The sequence below is a fragment of the Carex rostrata genome, chromosome 14 (genome assembly GCF_964058835.1).
Source record: "Carex rostrata chromosome 14, lpCarRost1.2, whole genome shotgun sequence".
Taxonomy (NCBI): Eukaryota; Viridiplantae; Streptophyta; class Magnoliopsida; order Poales; family Cyperaceae; genus Carex; species Carex rostrata.
In genome coordinates, this window is record NC_135931.1 from 9,088,792 (window position 1) to 9,111,751 (window position 22,960).

At 34.6% G+C, this 22,960-nt stretch overlaps 1 protein-coding gene across 2 annotated transcripts; it reads left to right on the forward strand.

Moving 5' to 3' along the window:
* Positions 1-10,306: 10,306 nt before the first annotated feature.
* Positions 10,307-21,253, forward strand: LOC144565092 (formin-like protein 6). 2 transcript variants are annotated; one of them, XM_078314726.1, is made up of 18 exons: positions 10,307-10,749; positions 11,288-11,988; positions 12,153-12,374; positions 12,990-15,919; positions 16,877-17,006; positions 17,146-17,217; positions 17,314-17,412; positions 17,587-17,628; positions 17,730-17,810; positions 17,983-18,033; positions 18,119-18,200; positions 18,402-18,496; positions 18,585-18,656; positions 19,278-19,394; positions 19,717-19,785; positions 19,888-19,954; positions 20,226-20,527; positions 20,982-21,253. In XM_078314726.1, exons 1-17 carry the CDS (start codon positions 10,677-10,679, stop codon positions 20,411-20,413), a joined length of 5,091 nt encoding a protein of 1,696 aa, XP_078170852.1. In that variant the 5' UTR covers positions 10,307-10,676; the 3' UTR covers positions 20,414-20,527; positions 20,982-21,253. The 2 variants fall into 2 exon arrangements, with proteins under 2 accessions (XP_078170852.1, XP_078170853.1); XM_078314727.1 differs by lacking the exons at positions 19,717-19,785; positions 19,888-19,954; positions 20,226-20,527; positions 20,982-21,253 and having other exon boundaries at positions 18,421-18,496; positions 19,278-19,345.
* The last annotated feature ends 1,707 nt before the right edge of the window (positions 21,254-22,960 follow it).

Here is a 22,960-nt window from a genome sequence, read left to right on the forward strand (position 1 = left end):
CATAATACTGACCCCCTACAGCACCCCGAATAGGCACCGGACACGCGTCACGCAAAAGTTGGGATATCTCAGAGGATACATTGTCGGATCTTCTGTGGCTCTGTTTGATGTGGTTGTTTGTGTTTCCATCTATTAACACCTCAGTTGAATTCATTGATTTTTGTTTCTCTCATTATTGATTAATATATTATGACAAAATCAAATAAATATTAATCACATCTAAAAAAATATATTTAATCCCGTTGCAACGCACGGACACTTAACTAGTATACAGAAAATTATACATCTCTAGTCGCATGCGAGTATATTTACTCTCCATAAGAGAGTGGCTGCGAAAAGTTGAAAAACTATTGATTAATTTAAAAAAAAATGCTAAAATTCAAAAATATGAAATTCATTTTTATTGTGAATATAATCAAATTCATTTTTACTTTATTTGATGCACCGAAAAATTTCAAAATATAATTATATTTTGACACATCTCAACAGCATTAATAAGGACAAATTAATTAGTTAAATCACAAAAATAAAATATAATTATGACGTAGTGCATTTTGGAACAAAACATCATCATCTTAAAAAGGATAAAAAAACATTATACATGCGAACAGATAGATTGTTGGAGTTTTGCCTAGTATATACATGAGGCAAAATTGTAAGATCTCGAATAAGATGATGATGTTTTTTGTTAATGATTTTGGAAGAGGGGTATTTTGTTTGATAAATTTTGAAAGGAGGGTAGTTTATAAATTCTCCTGTGGTGGAAAGTACAAATGAGAGAGTACGGAAATCGAGAGAGAAATTAGTGATTTGAGAAAATAGAAATGAAGTGTGAGATGATGTTTTTTTCTTCTAACAAATTGCATTGACACAGTAATCAAGGTAGAGAGTAATATGGGAATAAGTGGGATTTTTTGAGCCATCTGAACACATACATGAAATATAACTCTAATAAAATGAAAACTTCACTAATTCTCATAATTCCAAAGCCATCCGAACAGGGACTACATGAAACAAAATTTTCCAAGTGTCTGATTTGGATTTTAGACACGTATCAGTTTAACAATGAGCCGAACAGGTCAGAATATTTTTTGAACTTATTTCAGATGATGAGATTCACATATTGATTCAATTCTTTTATTGATATGTTCTAAAAAGTTTATTTGTTCTTCAAATATCTCATTTTTTCTTGACAAAATTTGATGGATTTGGCTAATATGCTATGGGTAGCTAAGAGGTCTCCCGTGCTACGGCTCAATATTCGACTTTTCAAAATCCTAACGGTTGATCCGAACCGTTTATCTTGTTCTCCATATTAATATGTGCTTGGAGACCAAATTTTACATTTTTTGGAAATTTTTTACTATTCTTTTAGATTTATTGAATATCGCTGTTTTTTATGGTCCAGATTTGTCTGAAAAACAGCGATTTTCAATAAATCTAAAAAAATAGTAAACAATTTCCAAAAAATATAAAATTTGGTCTCCAAGCACATATTAATATGGAGAACAAGATGAACGGTTCGGATCGACCGTTAGAATTTTAAAAAGTTGAATATTGAGCCGTAGCACGGGAGGCCTCTTAGCTACCCATAGCACCGTAGCCAAGTCCCTGTATAATATCTCTCTTGGGTAAGCTAAAAATTTCGACCCCTATTTAATGGGGCGCTCTTCATTATGCGTTATCAAAGCGGTTAGGGGATCGTGGATGCATGAACCGGTTATGTTCACATTGATGCGGTTATCCCGCATAAAGACAGTGTAATAAAAATGAGTATAAATATTTATAAAAAAATATATTAAATTTGAACATTTCATCTCTCGTGCGAAAAATATTGCCTTAACTACTGTACAAAAAGCTTATTCGTCAGCTTTATTTGAAGTTATGTATGATTTTAGTAGCTTTTAAGAAAAATTGTGTGATGAACTTGATATAACTTCGAATACGATCGTGTGATTGGAAAAGTAAATGTGAATTCTACCTAAATTATACGCGCATAACAAAGATTATGTTGTAATAAGTATTTTATTAATCATCACGATTAGTAAATAAATTTAGTTATTAATTGGACCCGGTACTGTGGAAAAGGTGCAAACAACTGGTTCCAAAGTAGAGGGGCATATCAGATCAGAGAAGGAATATAAGTTAATTAGTCACAGAGATAACCGGGGGGTCTAATATAGCGAGAATTGTTAGGATTTGTTATTGTAATCAAATTTACTAATTCAATCTTAATAGCTACTATTAAGGTTGAAAATATATATATAGATATATATAGAGGTAGGCTAATAAACAATTGATTGTTCCTAACCTCCCTTGCAACCAAGTCATTTTTCGATTTTTAAAGTTCAAATGATCGATCCAAACCGTTAGATGTGATCTCCATGTTAAAATGTGCTAGGAGACCAAATTTTACATTTTTTGGAATTTTTTTACTATTTATTAAGCCACTTTGAAAATCGCTGATCCAACGGTGGCTTAACCAAACAGTAAAATCAGAAGCTACCGTTGGATCAGCGATTTTCAAAGTGGCTTAAGAAATAGTAAAAAAATTCCAAAAAATGTAAAATTTAGTCTCCTAGCACATTTTAATATGTATATCACATCTAACAGTTTGAATCGATCATTTGAACTTTAAAAATCAGAAAATGACTTGGTTACACGGGAGGCTAGGAACAATCAATTGTTTTGCCTACCTCTATATATATATATCTCCATTCTATTATTAAGCACGTTGGGTGTTCGATCCGCCAACGGCTACGATTGAAAGGTGAAACATCGGATTTAATCTCAGCTCTTCAATTACATAATTTGTCTTTTTTTATTAAATACATTTGTTTTATGTATAGAAGTCTAAATTTAGTTAAAAACATACCCACCACATGTGCTGCCACACGATACGTTACAATTAAAATTGAACAAATTCTGAAACTTAGCGATATATTTATCTGTTTCCATATTTCTTCTCTTCAATTGAGAGGACTTCACCTTCCATTTTCTTATTTCTTTGTTTCCTTCTTCTTCATTTCTCTTTTTTTGTTTCTATACATATTGATGTGGGCAATTTAGAATATATCAATGTGTGTGTATGTATATATTCTATAAATTGGAAACAAATAAGAAGAAGAATATAAATTAGAAACAAAGAAGAATATAAATTAGAACGTGTGTGTGAATATATATTTATCTTATAATGTGTGTGTGTGTGTGTATATCCTATACATACATACGATAACACTTTTTATTTATGTTTTTTGATATCATATTATATATTGATATTGAATTGTTGTATGATATTTAATATTAGATTCAAATCGATTTATTTGATACCATTGGTACTTAAAAATAAAGAATCATCACATCATCAAATTGTTATCAGAGGTCACGATTAAAGTTAATTAAAAATACATAATCATATAAATTTTCTATTAACATGTGTTTTAATTTTTAAACAGTTATTAGTTTTATTAATATATTTGTTTCTTATAATATGTCCCGTTGCAACGCACGGGCATGATGCTAGTATAATTATATATTTCTTCGTCTCCTTTACCGTCATCGGTTGACGCTGTTAACTTCTTCTGTCTCGCTGTTTCTACAATTTTAGACACAAGCATCAATAGGTCATTACTTAGGCCCTGTTCGGTGTTCTCATGGGCTGGGGAATGGATGTGGGTTTTGAACTGATTTTTACTGTGCTCGTAGGAAAAAAAAAATTCAGTCTGAGTAAATTTTTTTTTTCCCACGAGCACAGTAGTGCGCCCAAGAGGGCCTTAATTGTTTTCAAATACAAAATTGACTTGCGTTCGTGTCAACACGTAATTGCGCCAACTTTAAATTTACCTTGAATCAATTTCATACTTAATTATATTTAGTCCGCCACATGAATAATATATAACAGACGCTAGTATTTACAAGCTGTTGATATATATAAAAAATGGATTCATATTAATGTCTTCATTGCTCTATTTTCAATTTTAATTAGTAAAAAAATAGTAGAAAACACTTATCTCTATTCTTATATTAGTCAGTAGATCTTATGATCAGATAACAATTTTAATTAAAAAAATAAAATTTTGGATTGAATATCAGCCATCTAATTAAATATTTTGATTCTATGTATCTTTTTGATGTGTTTTTCTGCCTGTAGAAGTCTAAATTATTTAGACATGTATTCACAATATGTACTTGCCATGTGCAAATTGTATCACCTTTGTGATTGGTCTTGATTTTTTTATATTTTTTTAATGTAATTTAAGGAATTTTTAAATTAATTGGTTATGTCTTTATTTCTTTCTATTTTTTTTAAAATAATTTAAAGAATGTTATTTGTCATTTAATATGTCATCTTGTTTAAGATTTTTATGAAATATGTCAAAAAGATAAAAAAAATGTCATTTAATGTGTTATTTAATATGTCATTTAAGAAATGTTATTTACGTGCAAATGTCATTTAATATGTTATTTAAATTATGTTATTTTTTATAAAAATATGTTATTTTGTATAAGTTTTTTTGCATTGTTGTAACATGTCTCCATTGCAACGTACGGACACAATATTGATACATCACTTTATCCATCTACACATAAAATATTATGATAATTAAATATGTTTTGATTGACACCAAGAACTTATAAATATTTACTAGATATATTTCTGCACTTTGATTTTATAGATTCCCGATTCTATCAAAATTAAATATATGCCGTAATATTTTGTGTGTATACAGAGTTACAGACTACAGAGGCAGTAATATATAAATCATGTTTAATAATTTAAATTACAATTTGGTGTTTTACAATTTTGGTTATTTACAAAATTAAAAAACAAAAGATGAAAAATAAAAATAATTAAACTCTCTTTATACGAAGTTAGATATTGTTTTTCTTATTTTGATTTATTGTCCAGGATCTAGCTTCTGGAATCAAGCGAAGTTATCCTACACTAAGACAATTATCCTCACAATTTATTATTGGAGAACAAAAAATAAAAATTGACAAAAATAAAACCTATCCTACATAATTTATCCTACACTAAGACAATTATCTTACACTAAGCATAACGCTGCATAACAAGTTTTTTTTATATTTTTCTATATCTTACGGGTTCAATCTAAAAAATACTATACACAGTGTCTGGTAACCTGTTCAAAATTGAACTTATCTTTCTTGTAAAGATGGGATGGACATTTTAAAAATAGATTTAACTTGATCTAAAGTTTGAAGTTAAGAACATATGTTTAACAAAAATAATAATTATTCCATTATCAAGATTTCGGACAATTAATAAATTTTACGGTGCATCCTGACAGCTCCTGCTACAGAATTAAAAAAAGAGAAAAGATTTTTTTCCCCCAACTTCAATCCCCCGTTTTTCCCCGGAGTTAGTTAAACCCTCTAACTAATTTAACTGTCAAAGTCGTTAGACTTTCTAAATTGTCTCTCCCATTAGCGACTTTCTAAATCGACTCTCACCTCCAGTCGGCGCGCAAGCTACCTCTGATAGCGCCAATTCGATCTCCCTTGCTCAAACCCCCCCCCCCCAAATTCTCCCTCTCAACGCACTGTCGAATTTCCTCTGTCTACCGCTGGAGACAATGAGCCTTGGCTAATAGATCTACTCGGTCGAATTCTAGATCAGAGTGACAAGTCAGGCCATCGGTCGGCTAGGATGTCGCCTGCAGGGAAACTACCTATTACAGGAATAAGATATGCTCTCTCTCTCTCTCCAGTTCTAACCGACCAGTCCGCCTTGCCTCTTCCCTGCTCCTCCACCACGTCTCCGCCTTACCTCCTCCACTGAGGCATGATACTACTTCAATAAGGTTTTTGATGGAGACTGGGATATCACTATTATAGCAAGTGCCTCACTTTAGTTTTGATTATGACATTTCTCATGTGAGTCTGGATTCTTTAAACCAGACTAGCACTGTTCTAGATCTCATTAAGTTTCTCTAATTTTATCTTTAAAAACGTTGAATTATGGTGAACCAGCTATTGGTAAGAGATTTTCTGAGCATTTAAATTTTTCACTTTTCATTTATCGATGCATTGGCTGTACCAGTCTTTAGCATAGGATTTTCTATTTTTATGAGATTTCGTGATGTATTCTATATGACTTTATATGATGTATTCTATATGACTTTTCATGATGTATTGTATATGACTTCTCATTAATCACGTTTATGTCTTTAACACCTTTTTAGGAAGCTGTTTAATCCAATTAATGGTGAAAGTTGCCTAAGATGTGTTCGACGCAATTCCTCAGTGAGCAATAAATTTGTTGTTACAATTGGAACCTCACATATGAAAAGGCAGTGATACTGGTAGATGGTTCCTCAGAGACCAATCTCAGAAGGCCGGGGTAGGAATGCTCAGATTTTTATCCGCCATCTCTCATCTCCCATTCATCCCCAAAGTCATTAACTATCTAACTATCTCTTTTAGAAATATATTAGATATCTTAGGTATGAATACTTGCATTACGAATGTATAAATATTTGCTCGATGTTGTATGAATACTTATATTTTAGATTTTTAAAAATTGTCATATCGTCGTATTTGTATTGTATTTGTATCGTATCTTATACAATATCCGTACCTGTATCCAAGCAACATAGTCTACAACGTAAATATTAGTACATAAATGCACATATGTGAATACTTTTCATATTACTTATTAATACAATCAAGCACCAAATAGAGTAATTTGTAAAAAAATATTAAATTAAGATACTTTTCAACGTAACAATTTATACTTTAGTTATAAGTATGAATACTGACATTATGAGGTACGAATATTGACAATACATAATATTAATACTTTCAAATATCATATAGCGCCACAAGTAAAAAAAATAGAGAATATGTTAGATACAAACACTTGATACACGAACTATTCACGCTTGCATGACAATGTATGAATACTTGCAATACTTTATATTAATACTTTCATATATCATCCAGTGCCATATGAAAAAAAATAGAATTTGTTAGATATATATACTTGATACATGAACTATTTACACTTACATGAGGAGGTATGTATACTTGCATACATTATATTAGTACTTTCAAACGTCATATGATGCTAAAAGAAAAAAAAAAAACGTTGATAAAATATTTTAGATAAAACACTTGATACATAAACTATTAATATTTGCATGACAAGGTATGAATACTTGCAATGTTTGAAATTAATACTTTCATACATCATCACATGCCATATGGAAATAAAAATAAAAATTTCATAGATTATGCTAGTTACTAACACTTGACATATGAACTATTTACACTTGCATGACGACATATAAATACTTGCACTACTTAATATTAATATTTTCAGATGTCATCCTCTGTCATATGGAAAAAAAAATTGATAAAATATATCAGGCACAAACACTTCAGACATGAATTATATACACATGCATTGTAAGATATGAATACTTGAACGAGGAGGTATGAATACTTGCACGACGGACAACCCGAAAGTATGTCATCATGGATCTCATTTGAAAAAGAAAATTACGTAGAAGACGTTCATGGTTTTAGATTTGCAAATTTCCTCACAGATCGTTAGAAAATATTGCTGAGATTAAACGGAGAAAAAAAATCCAACTCTAAAAACATGTAGAAGATGTGTGTAAGATGTGTCCAGTTTTTTTTTTTTTTAAATACTTGGTATCTTAGGTATGAATACTTAATATATTATATATTAACACTTACGCGCATAGATATTCATACTTGCATGCGTCGGTTATAAAATATATCAAATATTAAGTGGTCCCCTGAGTAATTAATGAAGTACAGTTAGTTAGAGCATCTCCAGCAGTGATTGTTTATGGATTGCTTATGCTGACGTGTCAATTGTTTTTGTAATTGCTGGGTTGTATGGCTATTGCTTATTTAGCAATTGTTGGAAAAAATTGCTTAATAAGAAATCATTTTCTAAAGATGAGTTGGCCAAATGTTAAATTCTTATTGGTCAAATGTTTAATTCTCAATTGTTTGGTTGATTGCACCAATGTAAGAGTGGATTGCTTAATTTTTAAAATTTCCATAATTGTTAATTTAGCAGTTAATTTCAATCAATGTTATCAGAACCGGACCGGACATCGACCCGGTAAAGCTCCGGTTTAACGGTTCACTGGTCAGACCGATGGTTCAACCGGTTTGACTGCTGATTTTTTAAATACTTACATATTTATTTATAAGATATAATTATTATTATTATAAATAATTATGTTTTATGTAATAAAATTTTCAATATACATATTAACAATGTACTATAAAAGTAAATTTATATATTATAAATAATTATTTTTTATTAGAAAATAATATATCTATTGTAGCTCAAATGTAGAACTTATTGTTAGAATTAGTAAAATAATTAAATAAAATATTATGAAATATTTTTTTATCGAAATTTTTTTATATTTTATACTTCATAAATAAATTGAATAACTACATATAAATTCTTTAGTTTTTGTGATCAAGTGAACCCCTAATGATCCATATTAGAATTAATATTTAGTTTATAAAAAAAAATATTGCAACAAATGTTGGATTATTCTTAAAGACATAATTGTTTACAAAAGTATGTTACAAAATATAAATGACTACACAAAGTTAGTCACAGAATAATACACATTAGATTCCACTTTTTCTCCTAAAAAGTTGTTCCTTTCCATTCAAAATTAAAAATAGTCACATGACAACAATGGACAAAAAACCAATATAAAACCGGATTTTTTTGCTTTTACTCCGGTTTTTTATAAAAAACCGACCGGTTTAATTAAATATATCTGGTTCTATTGCATATCCGGTCCAAATAGCGAACCAAACCGTAAACCTGTCCGGTTCCGGTTTATTCCGGTCGAACCGGCCGGTCCGGTCCGGTTTTGATAACAGTGATTTCAATTGCTGGATTGGAGATGCTCTTAATGGTCCCCACAAGTAGTTATTGATTGAGGGATGAATGAGGGAAATTGAGTGGGGGATAGTTAGTCGATCCCTTAAAAAAAAGAAATAAAATAATTACGGTGGCCAATGTGAAAAGTTTCGAATAAATTATATCAATTACGAGTTCATCTTGCGTTGTTAGCATGTTACAATGCTCTGATAGTTCCATTAAAAATGGATGATTTTGATTGTTAAAGAATTATGGCAAACCTTGAAAGAGAATCCAAACTCGGTAGGTGTTAGTCTGCGAATTCCACTATGCAGATGAAAGCAACAGCAAGTCAAGTTTTCTGTGGTAATTTAAATTTGTTTCTTTTTATTATTTAATATTTACCATTTTAATATTATCTATTGCATGATACATTGTATAGTTTTTGCCACTAAAAAGAAAAATAAATTTTAGACATTCAACTAATACAATGCATATACTAGATACAAATCAAATGACAGAATATTTACGGAAGATGAGTATTAAGAACGTTTAATTTCGACCACTTTTATGGAATATGTTTATCTTCGGAACCCAAATATGCAAATTCAGATTATATTTTAATTTTTTTGTTGTTTAAGTAAATGGAGTAAAATATTTAATTAAATGCCTATATGTAATTTCGGTAAAACTAAAATAAAAATTGAGGAGGGATCTAATTACACTATTTTATGGAGACACATCTTGACACCATATACTTATATGTCATTTTTACGATTCTAAAGTTCAAATAGTCGATCTAAACTATTCAACATGATCTCCATATTAAAATGTAGTTGGAGACCAAAGTTTTCATTTTTTTTTAAAATTTTTTTTAGTATTTATTAAGATACGTACAAAATTATCGTTTTCAAACAATTTAGACTATAAAAAAACATCAATTTTAATTTTTTTTAAAATATAATAAATAATTTCAAAATAATGTAAAATTTGGCCTCCAATCATATTTTAATATGAAATTCATATCAAACAGTTCAGACCGACTATTTAAAATTTGAAATTATAAAAATAACTTATAAATTTATAATATTAAGATAAGTCATCATAAAATAATACAATTGAATCCCTTTCTCATAAAAATTATAAATGTTCAAAATATTTATCTCACATAAATTTCGCTAAAAAGGATTTGAGGCCTCCATTTGTGTTGAAATGGAGAGAGTGCTTATTTCACAGGTCGGGTCCGATTTACAAATCTCTGCTCCTCCCCCGTCGAAAATAAATCTGCTGCAATACCGTAGGATCCAATCTCAAATCTAAACGTTGAATTTCTATCAAAAACGCATCTTGAAACAGTTTGTTTTTACTTGCACGCATCTCGAAATAATTCGACGGCTGGGTTCGGATTGCCGAGATGGCCGTCTCTTTCTCACGTTTTAACAACAGAAAACGAAACAAACCGGAACGAAAACCCCAGCAAAATAAGGCTGAAAAGAAAATCTTCGAAATGCCCCATTTTTAAATTTCATCTGCAGCTACTAAATCCCCAAAAGCAAAGAGGGAACAGCAGCAGGCTTTGCGATTCCTTCAAGCGGAGGCAAAATCTATAACGCTTCCTGTTCTCACACTCGCTTCTGAAAAAATTGTACCCCTTTCCCCTTTTGCTCCCCGTAGCTTGCCTAATTTCTTCAATACACGGGATTAAAGTTGAAAACCGAGGAAGAAAGAGCTCATTGGAGCTGCCGCATTGTAAGTTTGCGGGGTTCTGTTTGCACAGATCTGAAAAATGGCTTTATTTCGCAAGTTCTTTTATCGGAAACCTCCCGACGGGCTGTTAGAGATCTCCGAAAGGGTTTACGGTGCGTTTGTAATATGTTTTTTTTTTCCTTCTCTTTTTTGCACTCGAAGTTAAGCTCATTATTTTGGTATATATTAGCTCTTAATGTATGAGCTGGGCTTATTGAAAGGAAAATTTCAGGATCGTTACAAAGCTAGTTACATGTATAGCAGGACCCTATACTTCTTCTACTATTCTTTTCTGTTGACTGAAATGTTGTAAGCAAAGCACAATATCACTCTAGATGAATGTGAGCTCTAGAAAGAGCGATAGTGGTATAGTACAGATTGTAGAGTTGACTTGTCCTCAACTATCTCTCCGTTTTTTTTTCTTTATAAATACAATAGTAGATTCTGCCATTGATAGATTCCATATCTATTTTTTTATTTGAAACATATTAAAACTAATTTTCAGCTCATTCAATTATTAGGTATACAACTGCCATGCAAAGATGCTGGGATTTTTTTTTTTTTAATTTTAGTTTATTTTTATCAATGCTAGCTCTGACCTACACCTACCAATGGACTTAAATTTTTCTGATGATTGTTTTTCCTTTTTAGTATTTGACTGCTGCTTCACCACTGATGTATTTGAAGATGAGAAATACAGAACCTACATGGGGGCCATTGTGCACCAGCTGAAGGACCACTTCCCCGATGCCTCCTTCATGGTCTTCAATTTTCGCGAGGGTGAATCCCTAAGTCAGATTGCAGCTGTACTGTCAGAATACGACATGACTGTAATGGACTACCCGAGGCAGTACGAGGGATGTCCCTTGCTCTCCATAGAAATGGTGCACCATTTTCTACGCTCCGGTGAGAGCTGGCTTTCTTTAGGCCAACAAAATATTGTATTAATGCACTGCGAAAGGGGTGGATGGCCTGTGCTGGCATTTATGCTGGCTGCGCTCCTGGTTTACCGAAAACAATACGGGGCTGAGCTGAAGACACTTGACATGATTTATAAGCAGGCCCCACAAGAACTGTTGCAGCTGATATGTCCACTGAATCCATTGCCCAGTCAGCTGAGGTACTTGCACTATATTTCTAGGAGAAATGTGGGATCTGAGTGGCCCCCGCTTGACAGGGCACTTACTTTAGACTGTGTTATATTGAGGGATATTCCAAGTTTTAACGGAGAGGGTGGGTGTCGGCCTGTTTTTCGGATTTATGGGCAGGACCCTTTACCTGGTTCAGATCGAAACCCAAAACTTCTCTTTTCTACCCCAAAGAGAAGCAAGTTGGTTCGACTTTACAAACAAGTAAGCCTTTTTTTTCATTCATCATGACTTTTTCGTGGTTAACTAAAAGATTTCTAGCAAACTAAAAAGCAAAATAAGCAAATTAAATTTATTCTGGTAACAAAGAATGAATATCCTCACTTGTAAAGACACTAATATTTTACTTGAACAATTTCACCTTTCAGCTAGATTGTGAGTTGGTTAAGATAGACATAGGCTGCCACATCCAAGGTGATGTTGTGCTGGAGTGCATAAACCTGGATGGAGACCTGGTACGTGAGGAGATGATGTTCCGTGTCATGTTCAACACAGCCTTTATTCGGTCTAATATCTTGATGCTGAATCGTGATGATATAGATATCCTTTGGGATGCCAAAGAGCAGTTCCCCAAAGGTTTTAGAGCTGAGGTGAATCTCCCTCCTTTTCTCTGAGTTCAATACTTGGTTCATATGCATACATTCATTTATTGCCCAATGGAGAAATCTCAAATTCATAGTGTTTCCTGCTGGTACTTACCTCACAACACGTGTCTTTTGAAACATATCATGCTTTCCACCCTACGAAGACAAACTTTGTATAATATAAAGAGCAATTTAGTAGTCTTACGGTATGTTTGAGAAAAGTATGATTAGTGAGTTAGTGAGCTAATCCAGCTGTTCAAGATAGTCGAGCACCTAACCTTTGGTTGGAATAGTGGAACAATGGGGTTAGTGGCTATTCCGAACAGCTTCTCACCCATCCGAATGTGGAACAAGATTGAAAATAGCTTGCTAACCTGGGTTAGTGCTATTACTCACCCATCCAAATACACCCTGAGTGTGCTTTGAGATGCTCATATAGTGTGGAATACTAGGTGCTTTGTCTTGATTAGTAGTTCAATACCTGGACTAGGTCTGAAAAACTTTTGTTTCAGTTGTTTCACTCAATCCTTTTCTCCTCACAAATTAAATGCAGTCTCTTTCTTCTCTTAAATTATTGCTAGACTCTAACCGATACTTATCTTTTACCTCATGCAACTTCAGGTGCTCTTCTCAGAAATGGACACTGCAAGTAATGTAATAACCACAGAGGCATCATCATTGGTAGAGAAGGAAGGTCTCCCCATGGAGGCGTTTGCGAAGGTTCAAGAGTTTTTCAATGATATCGATTGGTTGGACCATCATGGTGCAGCACAACATATCCTCAGAAAAATAGGTTCAACGAATTCTATGCTGGAGAGACGCCGATCGTGCTCCCCACAAAGAGAGTTGATTGGTCAACATGAGAGACTGCAGTTGGAGGAGGCTAGTGCAATGAAACCTATGCTGGAGAAACACAACTCGCTACCTCCGAGTACTAACAGGAGGGTAGAAGTGGAGGAGACTAGTACATTGTCATCCATGCCGGAGAAATGTGGCTTGCACCCTCAGCATGCCTGGGATAATGTGGAGTTGGAAGAGAAGGGTGCATCAGGATTTCTGCAAGATAAACGTGGCCCACTCTCTCCTCTCAGAAACGTAGCTTTTCCTAAGGAGGGAGACGAGTTGGATTATAACAATACATCAGGATATGTCCAAGAGAAGTATGGGCCTGTCTCTCTGAAAAGTGAACCGGTTGTTCCTCATGAGAGAGTTCATTTGGATAAGAGTAGTGTTCTGGGACATGTGCAGGAGCACAAGTCGGATTTTAGAAATGAAGTTATGTCCATTCATTGGGAGAAAGTTGCAGCAGAATCACTGCTGGATAAGCACTCCTCACTATCTCTTCATGAAGTACATCTTGGTCAGACCAACATATCGACATTAGTGCTCGAGAAGACTGAATCATTGTCTCCCCAAACTAAAGTAGGCATTGCTTCTGATAAAGTACAGTGGGATGAGAGCAGTGCATTGAATTCCATTCAGGAGAACTCTGCCTTAGTCTATCCGCACAAAGAAATGGCTATCCCTCAGGTCAGAGTACTGTCAGATGAGATGCATGCACCAGATCATGTGCAGGAGCAGCATATTTCAGCCTCTTCACGTGGGGACTTTGAGATTGGTCCCTCAATGCATGAGACAATGGAGTCAGAAGAACAGCACAAAGGTGTATTTGAACCTGTGCAGGAATACATGCCAGTTTCTCTGTTGAAGGATGAAGCTGAGGTCATATCAGAGCAAGCAGTGCGAGGAAATAAGATGACAGCAGAGGAATCTGTGAAGAGAGTTGCATCTGCTGAACAGCAGAAAGTTGAATTAAAATTGGCACAGGAGAAGCATGAGGTGGTTTTTCCTCACAAGGAGGGAACCAAGGGCATATCCAAGCATGTATTGCCAGTTGAAAAACAAAAGAGGGCATTGGCAGTTGAGCCAGACACGCATGAATTGGTTTCTCCTTGCATGGATGAAATTGATGTTGTACCAGCACAAATTGTGTCCAATGATCTGCAGAAAATTTCCCAATCAATGCAAGAGAAAGGTAATTTGGTTTCTTCTGATCAGGCTGCAACTGGGGAGCTGGGACCCCCAGTTCATCAAGATAAGGTAGTGGTGCAGAAACAGCAGACAATTTCATTAGATTCCATGCAGGTGAGACATGAATCTGTTTCACCTCAGAAAGATCAAGAACCAATCCAGCTGGCAGAGAATATGAGACCCACCTTTCCTCGAAAAGAAGCAAAATTAGATGATGGAACTGTAGACAATCAGACAAACCCATCAACTTCCATTCAAGATGAACAAGATGCTTCTATGTCCAAAGCAGGAACCAAAACTGCTTCTGACAAAGAGCTGCCTCACTCCATCAACTCATCAAAATATGTGTCAAAGGAGCCTGAAACAACTTCTCAGAAAAAAGAACCTGGGTCACCATCTGGTTCCCCAGGCTCTACTTGCATATCACCACCTGCTGATATAAAATCTGAACAACAACTTGCAAAGCAACAACCTAACCCCAAAATAATCTCACAACGTATCCCCTTGTCCCGGTCGACCCCAGCTCTGGGCATCACTGACCTCTTACAAGATCATAGCACAGTTTCTGTTGGCCATGTTCAGAAAATCTCAGTTGTAACTGCTCCAAGGCCACATTCTCCTACTGGTATTGCAACTCCAAAAGATAAAGTAAATAGTATTATTGGACCTCAGTGCTTACAACCACCACCACCACCACCACCACCACCTTTTCCACATAGACTTACACCTCTGACACCAGGTCAGCTAATATCAGTTGGATCCATACCTGTATCACCACAACCACCATCAGTTACCAAACCCCTGCCACCACCATCAGTTGCCCCTCCACCACAACTACCATCAATTTCCACTCCACCACAACTGCCATCAATTTCCACTCCACCACAACTGCCACATCCATCAGTTGCCCCACCACCACCATCGCCACTGGCATCAGTTACACCTCCACCGCGACAGCCATCAGTTGCACCTCCTCCACCTCCCCCACTGCCGCCACGATCGTCAGTTGCATCTCCACCACCACCGCTGCCGCCGCCACCATCTCATTCAGCAGCAGCAGCAGCATCTCCACCTGTACCACCGCCTCCTCCATCTCTTTCCCCCTTGTTCAAGAGTACTCCTGCCAAGGCACCCGCCCCGTCTCCACCACTGTCTCCCTCCCTGTCCCCTCTGACCCCACCAATTCCAACATCTGCACATCCTTCATTGAAACAATCTCCCATCAGTACAAATAAACCATCACCATCACCACCTCCGCCACCACCACCTGGTACAAAAGCACCTCCTGGTCCACCTGCACCACCTCCTCCAGCTGTACCGGACTCACCCCACTTGAGGCCTGGTGGAGGTGGGCCCCCACCACCTCCGAATGGTGTAAAGGCACCTTCATTCAAGGGGAAGTTAGGTTTTGGTTCTAGAAGTATGCAAAATGCTCAAGCCAAGAAGAATTTAAAGCCGTTGCATTGGGTCAAGGTCACCAGGGCTATGCAAGGGAGCCTCTGGGCTGAAGAATCAAAGCAGTATCTTTCCTTGCTATCTATTATTTGTTTTGTTTTGTTTTTAACTTTCTATTTCTTTATACCCATTTTGCATAGTACTCCCATTACCTCATACTTGCAACTTATGGCTAACATCCCTTTGCAAATGATATCAAACTGTTAAAACAAACTTAAGTTGATAAACATTAACCAAGTTGTCCCTCACTATTTCATCTCAACTCAATCAAATCAACGTGTCTTTCAAAATTACCTCTGAACGTGCAACTTAAATTACAAATAATCTTTGTTCTATTAGACTTTATTTGGATTATGGGGAAATGGTTAATTTAGCGGGTTTTGACTGAATGTGGCTTTTGATGTCATTATCTATCAAATAAAAATAAAAGAAAGAAAAAGCTTTATATCAAGCTAAAGTTGAGTCTCAATTGCAAAAACAAGAATTTGGTGTCATCTTGAAATATCAGTGATTGTTGGTTTATCCTTTGAGAAAGACCTTATTTTTTTAGATTGTGCTACCATTCATACTGGCATGTACCAGCCACGGATTATCAGTGTTTTGTTTTGATAGCCAGCAGTTTCTGCTGCAGTGTGTGTTTAATCCCTAATTTGTTAGTTATCAAAGTAATTTCTAATTCATTCTGTACCCCAAATAAGCAAAAGTAAATGAATAATGTGCAATTGACAACAAATAGTAAATAAATGTATGAAAAGGCTTGAGTTGTTAATCAATTGTAAATGACAAATAATTAGGTTTACTTCTATTGTGTTTATGATTAATGCTCTCAAGTTCTGTAGAATTTTTTTTCAATTGTTCTCGTCCATCTTGTCAACCCATGTGGGTAACTGATCGAATATTGTTTTGATCTTGTCTAGTAAAGGTTCCTTTGATCTCTTTGTTGGACCTGACTGGTAAGATATATAATTCCAACATTGCAATTGTTGTTAGCCGTTGCATAATTGGTTTTCTTGATATGTCAGGGCTCCAGTAATTGACATGGCAGAGCTAGAATGTTTGTTTTCGGCAGTGGTCCCCACCTCTGACACCAAGGGTTCTGCTGACAAATCAGGCGGGCGTTCTTCTGCCCCAAAAAATGAGAAAATTCATCTAGTATATATCTGTTTCCTTTTTATGACATAACTTGGCTTAATTTTTACTGAAAATATAGTCAAATGTTATCAATCCAAGGCAGCACCGAACTTCGCCTGTTCTTATCTATGTATTTGTTTATTTATCTCATTGGTTACAGATTGACCTTCGCAAGGCCAATAATTGTGGGATTATGCTAACAAAAGTTAAGATGCCATTATCTGATTTGATGGTAAGCGATTGATCATTTATATGTTGGATGTTTAGTTATATTTTTGTTGATAATAATCTCTAACAAGTTCTATATAACTATGACAATGTGTTATAGGGAGCAATTCTTGCCTTAGATGATACTGTTCTGGATGGAGATCAGGTTGAGAACCTTATAAAATTCACCCCATCAAAGGAGGAAATTGAACTTCTGAAGGTAACACACTGTACCCTGGCACGTATTCTCTTTAATGCAAGCATTACTTGCATTGTTTGAGTGCCAGTAGTATGATATAGCGACAAGTTCAATTGATGGGCAACTCTGCTAATGTAATACTAATCAAGAAATAGCCTTTTCAAATAGTTTTTCTAACGCTCTTATTTAACTCAGGACTTCAAGGGAGACAGGGAAAGCTTAGGAGAATGTGAACGGGTCAGTATAAAGCTCTTGAAGGCATTTTTGCAGAAAGCATTGATTTGGGAAATAGCTGTGTTGATAATTACCTATTTTTCCCCCCTTCTTATCTTTACTAGTATTTTCTGGAACTTATGAAAGTGCCACGCGTGGAATCTAAGCTAAGAGTTTTCTCTTTCAAGATTCAATTCAGATCTCAGGTTCAACTACTCTTTGTCTCATTCTGTACCAAGTGAGAGAAAACTGTAACTTAAAAAATGTCCCAAAGAGTACAAAAAATATTACTTAATGGAGAATTGTTACAACTTTCTTTCTGAAAGACACTATTACAACTACTATTTTTGATCTCTTTGTGTATTTTTTATATTCCAGATTTCTGATCTTGGGCGAAACTTGAACATTGTTAACTCATGCGCAGAAGAGGTTCATCTGTACTTCTTTAGATATTGAAACATTATTATTTTATATGGATTGTTTTACCTTTCTCATACATTGTATTTATTTACAGATAAGGGGTTCTGTCAAATTCAAGAGGATCATGCAAACAATTTTGTCCTTGGGTAATGCACTCAACCAGGGAACTGCTAGAGGTAAGCACTCCAATATTCCACATACTTTTTGACAGGAATGAGAGAAAGAGGTTTTACCTCGTTGCTTTCTGGCAAAATGTAAGGAGAGTTTGTTACTCCAATGCGTTGTAGGGTACTACACTCGAGGGGCAGTTAGGTCATTTTTAATCTTTCTTCATATCACAAGTATTCATATAAATTACTAGGCACTTATATATGCAGGCTCTGCTGTTGGATTCAGGTTGGACAGCCTTCTCAAACTAAGTGATACTCGTGCACGGAATAATAAGATGACCTTAATGCATTACTTATGCAAGGTTGATTACATTTGTCTCTTCTTCTTTTGTATTCTTTTTGTACTTTTATGTCAAAAGAAGTGTCAACAAGGTTTTATTTTTGGTGTAGGTTCTAGCTGAGAAGCTTCCAGAACTACTAGATTTTCATAAGGATCTAGTTAGTGTGGAGCAGGCTGTCAAGGTAATGTTATTAGTGGGTTCTGGTGCCAGAAATTTGGGTGGCACAAGTTGCCACAAACTCTCATTTGCGTTGATTTATAATTTTTTCTGTTGTTTCGCAGAAAATCAAGTCCATAACATAAATGGATTGATGTGTAAACTGTAATATATAATTTTGGCGCATTCATATCTTGACTTGTTGTTAGGACTTTTGGGTTTTTGAAACATTAATGCAAAAGGGAGGTTGTGGAGCCAGAACCCCCCTTTTTTTATTTCCAATACTAAAAATTATGAACAGATGGGAAAATTAGGATAATTTTATGTGGGGTCTGCAGAAATCATACGATGGTGTATAGCCTGATATATAAGAATGATAATCTCCCTACTCTTATATATATTTTTTTGTTTCTCAAAAAACAGAAAAAAGAAAAAGAAAAAGAAAGACAAGATACATCTTTGTTCATCTTGTGTAGAAATAATAAAGGTGGTGAATGAACTTTTTTAATGTCATAACGGTGTGGATGAACTTTTTTAAAGTTTGGTAAAAATAATTCTACATTGTGAATTATCACCATTGAATTTCAATGTCTAGATGGTCAAGAAAAAGACAATACTAACAAAAAACTTATCTATGATTATGTAGATACAACTGAAATCATTGGCAGAGGAAATGCAAGCTGTAAACAAAGGGCTTGAGAAGGTTGAGCAAGAACTATCTACATCTGAGAGTGATGGGCCTGTTTCCGATGCCTTCCGGAAGGTGCTATCTATTGTGCCATTTTTAGTCTAATATGTGGAATTTGTTGTTGTTGTAACTGTACCAGTTACATGCTTGTACCAATTTTGGTATGCGAAGTATGGTATTGTACCATACCACTGCAATGGATACCTTAATTGTTTTCAAGATGTTATGGGCATACTTTGCATAAAGAAAGTTCTTTACGGTAGTGGGACCGGCACCAGTTTAGAACCAATTAGCTGACCGGCTGTTGGAACTGATACTCTACTGTTAGAGATCATTAACAACTTAAACTTCATATGCTTCAATTTTTCAATATTTTATTAGTCTTCTTCTTTTGTAGACACTGAAAGAGTTCCTTCATGGTGCTGAGGCTGATGTAAGGGCTTTGGCACAACTTTATTCGACTGTGGTATGCATCAGTTTCTGGTTTCTCTCTTTTTGCTGCCCATGAAACCTTTTCATTTATCTTTCTTCAGCAAAATGACATTGATAAAGCTATTGTACTTGATAGGGAAGGAATGCAGATGCATTGGCTAGATATTTTGGTGAAGACCCTGCCCGGTGCCCTTTCGAGCAAGGTGCTTCTATATCCTTATATTGTTTTTGAAAAAAAGGTTCCATATCCTTATATCTGTCTGGACCTGTACCTGCTTTGGTTTTAATACATCAGTCGAGATGTATACTACACCTGCTAATATAGAAGTACTGACACCCTTGGTATGACTGTCCAAGTACATTAACACCAAGTAAATTCATGATATGATGGTTTTGTTGAGCAAACAAAAAATTGTGTTGAAGTTGCCAAGTGCTAATACAAGGGTTGTTCTTTTGTATCCAATTTAATTTCAGTTGTCTCGACAATAGTAAATTTTGTCAAGATGTTCATTAAGGCCCATGAGGAGAACTGCAAGCAACTTGAACTAGAGAAGAAAAAGGCTCTCAAAGCTGCCGAAAATGAAAAATTGAAACCCAGTACACCTACAAAAGAGCTGTCAAATCATCCGTTTCGGTCACCGACCAAACGTTCAAACCGATAATTACCATACATCTTCTAACAAGCTATTGAAGGAACTAACTACTGGAGAATACCTATTTTTTTTCTTCTTTTTTCCGAATGATATAGTGATCGTGCTTATCAATGTTAGTTAAAGGTATGTTGTGTCTTTTCACCTTTGCATTTGTTTTTTTTTTTTTTTTTCTTTTCTTATACATGAATGTATATATCTGTATTTCAAAATTTCAACAATATTTGTGCAATTTGTTAGAAAACAGGAAACAACAATCATCTTATCTGCATATAAGATACAGGGCCTACCGTTTCTAGCTTATTAACAATTTACAGAAGTTTCAAATAGTATATTATGTCAGATTAAAAGTGATTAATTGCTGCTAGATTGTCCTGTTGACAACTAGGTTGCTTCATTGTCAGTTCACGTGGAAGTGGAGGTAAAGTTACCTATTGCAATGAATGATCAAACTGACATAATGTTTAGTGATGTTTGTAAAATTAAAAAAAAAATCTAAAAAATGAAAATATATATTAGTTAAGTGGGGGTTAAAGTTACATATTTGGGTTTATATGTATCATGCTCTCTTTTGTTGCAGGTTTGTATCTGGAGGAAAATTTTAGATAAATTTCCTCGGTGAAATTGTACAGATCTAATGCGAAGCAGTGTAGCTTGTTGACTGTAGATTTTTGTATGTGTAACCTTTTCTCTATTTCTTTTTATTATTTTATTTGTAGATTTTCTTTATGTTGTCTCTAGTATATATATATATATTAGAGTTGTTGGATGTAATAGAAAGATGAGTCCTAGTGATATAGAGTGCGGCATGTATATTTTCTAGTTCTATTATAATCATGACTATCTTTGTTATCTCTATGGTTGATAGAGCTGTTCCAACTAATTTATTTATTAATAAGAGTAAACACATACTAGAAGGAAATGATGTAACACATGACTGCCTACAAATCTTATAATGTAAATTATGTAATACATTAAGCCAACCGAGCTTTTGATAAGAATAAATAAATCCCTAGGTCTGATTTTCGGTTTTGGTTGCTTACATATCTTATATGAACTAATATTATACAGTAAGCTAACTGATCGTTAGTATACTAACCAGCATCTGAGAATTTTTCAAATGGTCTTAATTTTGTTGAGAAACATTTTTAATTCCTGCAGTAGAAGTTTCGCAAGTCACAACATCGTGTTAACAAATATTTATTAATATGTTGAGACTTGATCTTTGATTCATAATTAGGTTGTAACCAACATACGAGCTAAATTATTTTAATTTATATTATTTTGTATTTTCTTGCACTTTATTACATTTGAGTTTGGCGCTGCATTAAACTGGGGAAACTTTACATAAATTTGTTAAGCGACACTCATATTTTATGTTTTATGCTGCACTTCAACCAAACACAGGAAAAATTCCACTGATAACATCAGCAAGGCATGATTGCTTTCGCATCTCCAACTAGTCTATCTCCACTAGGCTAAATAAATTATTCAAACCTCTAATTAAGTAGTTAATCTGAGGGCTGAACCAAATAATTAAAAATAAGATAAGGTGAGCTACTCTAACCTACCATTCACATCATGTATTCAATGGTTCGTGCACCTTAATTGCTGGCTTTAAGAATAAACGGCACTAGCTACTGTCTAGTACGTACGAACCAAATTTTTTAAATATACCATAACTCCAAAAAAAGATAAATCAAATCACCACATTTTTTAAAAATTTCGAATTTTGACACGGCCGCATCGCCTAGATGCGGCCACTTTTTTGCGGGTTGCATCCAGGGGATGCGGCCCCTTTTTTTTTGGGTCTCCTTCTCATGTGGCAGTTCAATCCAAACGAAAAAAAGGGGTAGCCGCACCTTGGGAATGCGGCTGTGTCAAAATTCAATTTTTTTTAAAAAACATGATGGTTTGGTTTATCTTTTTTGGGGTATGGTACATTTAAAAATTTCGGACGTATGAAATTGATAATAATGGAGCCAGACTTCCCAATTATGAGGTTAAATACATAATGGGAGTCAAATATATAACATTTTTATGTGAAAAATGGAGTCAATTTAAAGTATCTATGAAATTTTACTCTAAATTATTTAAAAAATCATACATAAATTAAAAAAAATTACGATAAATTGACCTCAATTCATATAACCTACCTCCTCCACTGGTAATAATCATAATTATTTTTAAAGAAACATAGAAATCGTATTTAAAGGTAGCACCCATGTCATAATATTTTTTTTATCATTAGTTAAATTCGATATTTACACTTAATATATTTTTTTTTCTAAGTTTTACATCTCTATTCCTTTTTTCATCCATAATAGTGGTTTTTTCAAGAACATATAACTCAAGCAGGGGCAGAAAAAGCTGGAGGGGAAGGGGGCTAAGGGAGGCAGATCACCTGCCCCCGGGGTGCAGAAAAATCCTGCCCCCTCAGTCACTGCGGGGTGGGGCCGGGTTTAGGGTTTAGAGGTTTAGGATTTAGGGTTTAGGGTTTAAGGGTCCATCAACAGTGACTCTGAGGGGCAGACGATTCAATCTCGGGAGCTAAGCTCC